The 9,281-nt window shown below is 35.5% G+C and overlaps 2 protein-coding genes across 4 annotated transcripts; one reads left to right on the forward strand and one right to left on the reverse strand.

The window, feature by feature from the left end:
• Positions 1-338: 338 nt before the first annotated feature.
• LOC113858605 (H/ACA ribonucleoprotein complex non-core subunit NAF1-like) lies at positions 339-3,262 on the forward strand. Of its 2 annotated transcripts, XR_003503395.1 has the most exons (4): positions 339-869; positions 1,428-1,505; positions 1,699-2,852; positions 3,004-3,029. XR_003503395.1 is itself a non-coding variant. In XM_027491311.1 (3 exons), the coding sequence occupies exons 1-3, from the start codon at positions 393-395 to the stop codon at positions 2,758-2,760; spliced, it is 1,617 nt and encodes a 538-aa protein (XP_027347112.1). In that variant the 5' UTR covers positions 339-392; the 3' UTR covers positions 2,761-3,262. The 2 variants fall into 2 exon arrangements, 1 of the variants encoding a protein (XP_027347112.1); XM_027491311.1 differs by having other exon boundaries at positions 1,699-3,262.
• A 683-nt stretch (positions 3,263-3,945) lies between these two features.
• LOC113858609 (protein ULTRAPETALA 1-like) lies at positions 3,946-9,000 on the reverse strand. Of its 2 annotated transcripts, none has more exons than XM_027491319.1 (3): positions 8,364-9,000; positions 6,681-7,005; positions 3,946-4,281 (listed from the first exon to the last, which is right to left on the reverse strand). In XM_027491319.1, the coding sequence occupies exons 1-3, from the start codon at positions 8,572-8,574 to the stop codon at positions 4,107-4,109; spliced, it is 711 nt and encodes a 236-aa protein (XP_027347120.1). In that variant the 5' UTR covers positions 8,575-9,000; the 3' UTR covers positions 3,946-4,106. The 2 variants fall into 2 exon arrangements, with proteins under 2 accessions (XP_027347120.1, XP_027347119.1); XM_027491318.1 differs by having other exon boundaries at positions 4,029-4,281; positions 6,681-7,016; positions 8,276-9,000.
• Between the last annotated feature and the right edge of the window lie 281 nt (positions 9,001-9,281).

Genomic DNA, 9,281 nt, shown 5'->3' on the forward strand with positions numbered 1-9,281 from the left:
TAAATATTTTTTACTTGAGCTAATTCTTTTAAAGTCAGATATGATTAACGTAGGTAATAAATCTTTTCTTTTGAATATTTAACACAATATTTTTCAAGACTCAAACAAATATATATATATATATAATACCTTCATTCTCAACAAAAGTTTGCTTAGAAAATGTCTTAAAGTTATTATCAAAAAGTGAAAATACAAAAATTTAAATGTAAAATAAACGTGTTTACTAACAAGGTAGAACCCAAAAGGTAAAACGACGTCGTATAAATTCGACATTCTTTCTTTTCCATTAAGGTTACGAAAAACCCTTGCGCCTAGGGTTTATAGCGTCCAATCCTGACATCGAATTTGAAGCAATCCACTCTTGATTTCGATTCCGTGGCAGATAGATAACAATGGCTCTCCAACACGAAAACGGGTCGGATCTCGACCCGAATCCTATTGGGGTGGAGACCCATGCAGCGGAGGGTGAAAAGTTGGGAACTTTGGGTGGTGCTGTTCCTATTGAGGAAGGCGTGGAGAAGATATCTTTAGTGGGTGCCTCTCTTTCAATTCAGGGGAATGGTGAAAACAATGATAGTGAAAGCCAAAACGAAACCGAAAGTGATAGTGAAAATGAAAATGCAGAGTCTGACTGTCCTTCTGCTTCTGATTCTAGCAGCGGTAGCAGCAGCAGCAGCAGCAGCAGTGATAGTGAGGATGAGGAGGAGGCACGCCATGATGGTGATGCGGAAGTTGAAGAAGGTGAGATAAGTGGTTCTGATAAAGAGAAGATGGTTAGTTGGAGCATGGTTGATGATGATAATATTGAACATGATGATGAAGATGATGATGATGCAGGAGGACCCATCAGGTCAAAGAATGAGCTTCAGGTTTTTCTTTTTATTTCTTTTAATTTTTAATTCATACATTAAATAATCGCCAATTTGATTTTCCAGTGCTTCATTGGGAATCAGCATTTTTTTAGAACAATGATTCAGTTGTCAAATCTTGAGAGATTCAGTTCGGAAATTCAACACTTTTGCCACGGTCTTATCTTACGTTTGAATCGTTTGGTGCCTGCACTGATTAATTTTTATCACTCAAGCCAGTGTTTGAGCTACTAGACGTAGACTATTGTGTATTATGCTTTTCTTTATGGTATTTGTCTAATTGATACATGTAGACATGAATGCGGTTTGGATCCTTTCATTTCAGTGCCAAGATGTTTATTTGAGTTTGATTTGTTCGGGGGGAGAATATTTTGTGCCAGTGATTTGTTTCACGAGTTAAAAGTCTAGACTTTGACTAGTGACCTTTTCCTTGAATTTTTTTTGGAATTTTGAATTGAAGGATGTTAGAATATAAGAAATATTGAAAATCTATTGATGTTCTATTATGCAATTGTATTTTGTTTTTGGGCATTGTCTTGAATGATTTTAACTTTGCAGAATCTGCCTCCTGTTCCTTCAGTTGATGCAGCCTTAGAACCACAACACCAAATGCGGTCAGTGGGGATTGTTACGTCGGTAATCTCACAAAAACCTCCACTCTAACATAATTTGCCATTCCATTATTGATTGCAAATTCAGTTTCTTTAGTTGCTTGGCAAACCCCTATCTGTTTAATTGTTTCTGTAGATAAGAATATGACTATAAGAATAGGATAGAAAGGGTACCAATTTTTGTTGGAATCAACTTAATTAAGTTTCTCATTATACAGATTATTGGTGCTCAAGTCATTGTGGAAGGAGTTGAGAAGCATGACCCTCTTAATGAGGGTTCCATTCTTTGGCTGACTGAAAGCCGAAAACCACTGGGTTTAGTTGATGAAATTTTTGGACCAGTCAAGAACCCTTTTTATGTTGTGAGATACAATTCTGAAAGTGAAGTCCCGGCAGGGATCCATGGGGGAACCTTGATCTCATTTGTTCCAGAATTTGCTGATCATGTGCTTAGTAACAAGGATCTATATAAGAAAGGGTATGATGCATCTGGTGCAAATGATGAAGAGTTGTCTGATGAAATAGAGTTTTCAGATGATGAGAAAGAGGCTGAATACAAGAGAATGCAAAGAACGACAAAGAGAGGTGCAAATGATCAAAACCATGGCAAGAAAAAAAACAATAGAAAGAAGTTTCCACCAAAAGAGCATGTGACGCCTACCATCTCTGATGCACCTGCAGTAACATTGCTTGATCATGGAAATTGTGCTCCTTTTTCCGGAATTGGACAAGGTTTTTTGGGGGGAACTACCACAGTTCCATCATTTCCACCCATAAACACAGCTCCTAACTTCGCCACAAATGGAGTTTGGACAAATGGAACAATACTTCCACAGCAGCCACAGCCTGCCCTGCTTCCTAATGGATTTCCTTCAAATGGCATATCATGGTACCCACAAAACACTCAAATTTCTGCTCAATTGCCTATGCCAGGAATTCCATTTCAACAGCAATTGCATTCAAGTCAGGGACCTCTCTCTACACCTATGCTGCCTGGGGTACAGCCTAATATATTTGCACAACCCATTTTTGCACCTGGGCTTGTGGGGCAAAACCAAATGACATTTGGATTGAACTCACCCTTTCCACCGATTCAGCCACCTATATGTGCTGCACAACAGGGTTTTCCACCCATTGAATTGCATTCAGAAAGAAACCTTAATTTGCATTCTAATGCTATATCTGGCGCTCCCTCTCAATTTCATCCAGGTTCATCTGTTAATCGTGGGAGAAAAACATTTCATGGTGCAGGTAGGAAAGGGTGGCGACCAGCCAAGTGAAGGTCTTTGTTGTGTGCTCTACTGCACAGTCATTTGCTAATTTGTCAAGTTGGGCCATTTTGCAAGGACTGTACCGCACTTGTAAATTTCCTGTATGCCTTTCGAGTTTTGAAATGAATTCGGTAAGCTCCTATAGTAGTTGAGTTCTCAATCTTTAGTTAAAGATACCATTTGTGCTTTAAAGTGCCACGCATTTAATAGCTTGGTGCTGATGATCTTGTTTGTCTACTGAATTGACTGAAGGAGCACCTTCCACTTTCAATGTGCTGAATTTTGCCAATATATAGTCGCCAAGGACCAACAAAGGAAAAGTTCTCATAATCCAGTAGGAGTTTTCACCATTTTTCTTTCTGTAATCTCAACTCCAACCTTCAAAAGGCCTTTTCATGCCTAAATCCTATTATACTTTAGGGAGGGTTCTGAAATGATTTAAAGGGGATTGTTATTTGTATAACTTGATTTTATTATTCACACCATTTATTTGATTGTGACTTTCGAAAGGTATAAAATCACTTTTGAAAAAATAAATTTTGAAAGTGATTTGTATATGATTTTCAAAATTTAATTTCCAAAAAGTACAATTTTTTATCCAAATTCAAAATAAATGAACACTTACGTGTGTTTGGATAAGAAGAAATAAAATAAAGAAAAAAAAACATGAATACTAATATATTTTGTCATTTAATTATAAAAGTTAATTTATAAATAAAAAATAAAATTATTTATTTTTATTTTTTCTTCTATTCAACTTTATTTCTTCGAAAACATACACAGGAGTCTCAAAATAGCGAAATTAACCAACCAGCTCTTACAAGCTGTGGAAAGCATTGAAACTCGCCACTCTCTTTTCCTTGGCTCTCAGCAACTCCTCGAATCATGATTACACTTAAACAATAACATGTGGTTCATATATAAAGTCAGCATACTAGTGAAGGACTTAACATATCCAACCCTCCAAAGACTACATTTGCATCATTGAGCTGTGAAACATTTTGACTAGGCAATAATAATTGCCCAAAATAAACGGAGCCGGTCGGGTACTGTATTTCGTCTTGGTCACCATGAATTGATATTAAATCTATACTATGCCACTTTTTAACACTTTTTTTTCTCTCTCTCATAAGATATATATATATATATATATGAACATATGGGGGAGAGAAAGGGAAGTTATAAACATTGTGAAAGAGAATAAATGGCTACTAGCATTGAAATTTATGATCCAGTCACAATGAGAACAATGAATGGTGAACTCAGTCAGACTGGTAATGTCCAATTAGGAAATGAAACATTCTTGTAGGCATAAATAGCCCATATGAGAAAATAACACAATATATAAGAAAGAGTTAAGCTTTGGCATTGTTTGTAAAGTCAGTGCAAGTCTGGCAGCTGCAATCTGAAAAACGGCATGTATCACACCCAAAGCACACACAAGAAGTGCAACCTTTGCATGTTGGAGAACGTGTGCATCCCCTGTAAACTCTACGACTTGCTCGTTCTTCTTCATCATCACATGTAATTCTGAAAACATGCTATTAGTAATTGCTCTAAAAAATATAAAACAGTTTAGTTTCAGTACAGGTGAACTTACAACAGCATGAACAGAGAACACATGCTGCTAGGAGTATCATGAGTGCAATTCCATCTTTTCCATTCAGTAATTAAGAAGATAGTAAAGCAAACAGAAGGGTCTTGATATTACTAACCCCCATACACTTGTGAAAACTAGACCAGTTTAATGGACTTAATAAATGATAATGATATAAATCCATTCACGTACTCAAGTACTCGTACCTAACAACATAAGCTTTTGGATAATTATTTGCAATAGATTTCCACCAGCCCCTTGGTCCTCACCCAAAGTAGGGGCATCAATCTATCCATTTTCATTGGTAGCAAAACTCAACCAAAGTATCTTTTACTATTAATAAAAAGGGTGACGGTGATGGGAAAAAAGGAGAGAACGGACAAAGTACACCGATAACTGGAAATAACGTAATGCTGAGCAAAATGATGGTATACATCAAAGCCAACAAATGATCAAGTTCTAGAAGCTATCAACTGTAATTAAAGCATCAGCAACAGTGTCTGCTAAGACAATTAGAATTAAATATTACTGCAGAGGGCATAATAGTCTAAGTAGCATCAGCATTGGTATATAGATGGAGGATGAACATAATGCTGACAGAACAGTTTTAAAAAATTACGCTACTTTAATATGAAACTTTTAAGAGCGTTGTTTTCCTTTTCCTAGATGTAATTGAATGCAGTCTGACCCAATACAAATCACAGTAAACTGCATGGAAAGATTACTATAAGTACCAGTTCAAATATTATAGCTTAATTACATAGATAAGTTTGTTTTAAGCTTCTTTCAAATCAACCTCTTTATCCCCAAGTTTGTTTTCAAATGAACTTAAGCCCATCAGCTTTGCAACTACAGATGCCATACTCACCATTATTATTAGATTATAAATGTGCAAGACTTTAAAGGAATCATCATAATGAATACTAAGTTACAATCAGAAAGGCTAATGCTTTTGAAATAGTTGCATTCTAAATTCACGAGAAAAGAAAATCATGGGGAAAAGAAGACCATGGAGGAAAATTCCTATGTCAATATATTTTATTCAATAAATTCTAATGAGCAATTTGAATGAAGTCTCCTTACACATTAACCATACCCTAGACCTACTATTTCTTGACTATAACCATATCGTGTCCAAATATACTATATATACTGCTTCAGTTTAGTCTTCTTTTGACTAGTTAAACAATGCTATACAATCTGTAACAAGCAACACATCACAATTTCAAAAACTTGAAATGATCATTAAACATTCTGTTTCAATCCATATATTCACACTTGTAAACTCTTTTTTTATTATTATTATTATTATTATTATTATTATCAACGGGGCTTACACAAGCACTTGTAAACTCTTTTACTTTGCACTGTATTTGCGCTCATCATTCCCTTGATATTAACAATGTTAAATGCCAGTTTTGGTGTATTTTTGTCTCTGGCATTTTTCAATCCTTGTATGGTTCCAGAATACACAGCTTCTGGCCAAATTGAAATATCAGTGTCCTTATGCCATTGTAACAACAACAAATGATGCATTTAAGTCTGTATAAGGAATTCAACGAACTTTTTAACACATACAACCAAACGCATACAAATAACAGAAAATCTTGCTTCAGAAATCTCTAATTTTATTGCTAAGATGCTACGAAATAATTTTCAGAACCAGGTCTGGTTAAGCTCTTTCAGCTCGAGACAAATAATATCCATCATCAAGACACAGTAGCTTTAAGAATTATAATTAGCACATATTTATAGCAATAAAATACTGTTATATGCTATGTTTTAAAATGAGATTATCGATTTAACAAAGATTATCATAGTTCCAGTTACTCAGTAACATTAAGAGCCCATTGTAGTCTGAAAATTGCATAAAGAGTTCACATTAATGTTACATGATTGCTCAACCACAAAACAGTAATATGATATACCTATTGGAATTTATAAAATATTCTGCCATCAATCAAAGATGAAGCAATGATACTATAGCAAGATTTAGAGTACAAAAAACAAGATATCCTAAATTAAGACTGTATTCAGTTACTTGTATGGAACTCTGCAAATTAGCGAGGATTGGTTCCTATGTCTTCACATATTAAAGATCAAAGATATTGGCTCAACTTGGAAAATAGCAATACCATTTCCATCAATATAAAAAATATTTAAATAGATGATGCCATTTGGCATCAATAAATTCATTCAAAGCATGGTGAATTTATTTAACACTAGTCCAATAGATGGACATTATAACACCAAGTCACCAACATTAAAAGCATGACTTGCTCACTTATTTTGCAGTTCATATAGAAAGTGTATTATAAGAGGAAAAACATACTTGTCATATGAAAGATCAGAACATTTCCAATTTGCATCTGCCAAAGCATCATGGTGAATGCGGCATTCCTCTTTAGTCCTCAAACGAAACCTACGCTCTTTGTCGCACCTAGTACAGCGAACAAACTCATCACGGTGACAAGCCCGGCCATTTTGGGATCTATGGGAGCCATTTGCCGCTCTTGACACTTGATTGTAGTATTTGAGCAGCACTGTTTTAAACAATGGAACCTTCTCACCGTTAACTATTACCCAGACATTATTTTTCCATTTCCTGGCTGTCTCTCTTCCAGAGTGTTTCTCAAATGCTGAAGGAGTCAACTTGTCTAACAATAGAACAAAATTATGCAAATAAAAAGGTCATTAAGGAGAACAACACTATTATTTTACAAAATTAAAAATAGATACGGCACTATAAAGCATGCAGTCTCAACAATCAAAATCAGAAAAAAAGATAAATCTTTCTTTCCTTCACGAATACATAAAGCACAGTAAAAATACACAAAGGCAGTTCAAAGCTCCTCTTGTCATATATATCAAAATGTAACCAAAACAGCAATTATTAATATTTCCTTAAATTATTGAAATTATGCCAATGAAATGACTAGTGAGGGTAATAAGTGGATCATCTACCCACGTCTACCCCTAAAACTCCACAAGAGGGCTCAAGAAATCATTTCTTTCTTATGTTCTCTTTTTTGGTCAGTGAAATTTCAGAATTTTTATTCACGCTTAATCATGTGATCTCTTCCTTAAATTCTGATCTCTCAGTGCTTTCAGATTCAATTATATTGGCATGTTATAACATTTCTCTATGAAAATTTACTTCTTTAAGTCGGTATTTCATGTATCATTTGCAGAAACAATTACTTAAATATATCTTATGCAGTGTGGCAAACAAGATTTGCAAAGAAACAGTCATTACTTTTTGTTAAATAAGTTAACCCTCATGCATCAGCAGAGGTATTAGTTCATCTGCCTGGACATATACTCACTCTACTACATAAGTTACTTATATTCATCATCTTTCAAGCAAAATAACGCACACACTGCATACATTGAACAAAAAAAACTTTACAATTAAAAGCTACCTAAGTGGTATGAATATATATCTGCCAACGCCAAATACAAATAGCAATCAATCAGTATTACACACAAGAGAAAGTGTCATCATAGACAAGAACAAAACTTGTGAGCAAAACTCATTCATTACATATTACACTAACAAAATCATACGATCTCACAATAGTCTACTCTGTCAAACAGACTTGGATCACTTACAACAAATATAGAGTAACGAGAAAGCATAATGGTTATGTCACGTAGTTAAATGCAAACAATAGAAAGGTCTCCTTCATCAAGAAACAAGCCATGTTTAAACTCACAAAAAGACACCGTGTCATTTTAAGAATTTTCCAAATTGCACATAACAAAAACAAACATTCCTCAAGCCCGATCGCGGGTATTATATCAAACCAACGACTTCACTGAGACAAATCAACATACACTTCAACTGTGAACCACCACTACAAACTCACAACCCAAAACAGATCAAAACAACCCCATAATGATGCACATCAACGTCAAAACTCACTTCAACACACAATATCAACATGCACATAAACAAAAGAAAAAGTCATCATCTTCATAGAGATAGTGATAGAGAGAGAAAGAAGAGAGAGACCTTCCTGGCACCCAGGGGTGCATTCACAAGTGATTTCAAGGTACCCATTAACGAAAACCCTAAGTCTTCCAACAGCATCACCATATCTATGGCTGGTACACCCACACGTGACTTCAACATAGTCCCCAACACGCTTCACCCCACTCACTTCGCTCAGCTCTTCATCGCTGAACATTGTCAACCCACTTTCTCTCTCTAATCCATTCGCCATTTTCTCCAGAAAAGACTCTGTTTTTGGCGAGAAAACGATGTGGGTGTAAAATCGAATATCAAGGGTATAAGGGTATAGATAGAGATGCGGCGAAGAAAATTCGAGAGAGTAGAAAAAAAGTGCAAAGAATAAGCTCCAATAACGGGCTTTTTGGCACGAGATGGCGAGGAAGACCCAACACCACGTTGTTCCTAGAGATCTGACACAGAAACGTTGAAATGTTTTAGAGAGAGAGAAAGAGAGAGAAAGGGAGAGAGAAGGGTTGGTGATGGGGTTGAATGAAAATAATGAATGAGCTGGCGTAGCAAAACAAATGTTGTGAGGTGAAGGGGTTAAAAGGCTTAGGGTGCTACTTGCAATGCATGATATGACATGAGGGAGGATATGATATATAGATAGAGAGAGAGAGAAAACGAGAGAGAGAAAAAGAAAAGTTTATAGGGAAATCCTCTCATGAAACGAGACGACGTTTTTGATATTCGTGTGTATGTTCATGTTAATGTGTGTGTGGGTGTGTTTTTGTTTTTTATTTTATTTATATTTTAATGGCAACGTTTTTTTTAGTTGTTGCATTGCAACTTTGAGTGAGGGTTCTAGCTTCTTGATGTATGATTCTGCGTTAATAAATAATGAAACTAATTGAGTATAGTCAGAAAGAGGACTCTTTGAAAAAGGGGTAGATAAAAAAGTGTGGTTCGGAAGGAGAA

This window comes from Abrus precatorius, unplaced genomic scaffold, assembly GCF_003935025.1.
Source record: "Abrus precatorius isolate BTA unplaced genomic scaffold, Abrus_2018 Scaffold2, whole genome shotgun sequence".
NCBI lineage: Eukaryota > Viridiplantae > Streptophyta > Magnoliopsida > Fabales > Fabaceae > Abrus > Abrus precatorius.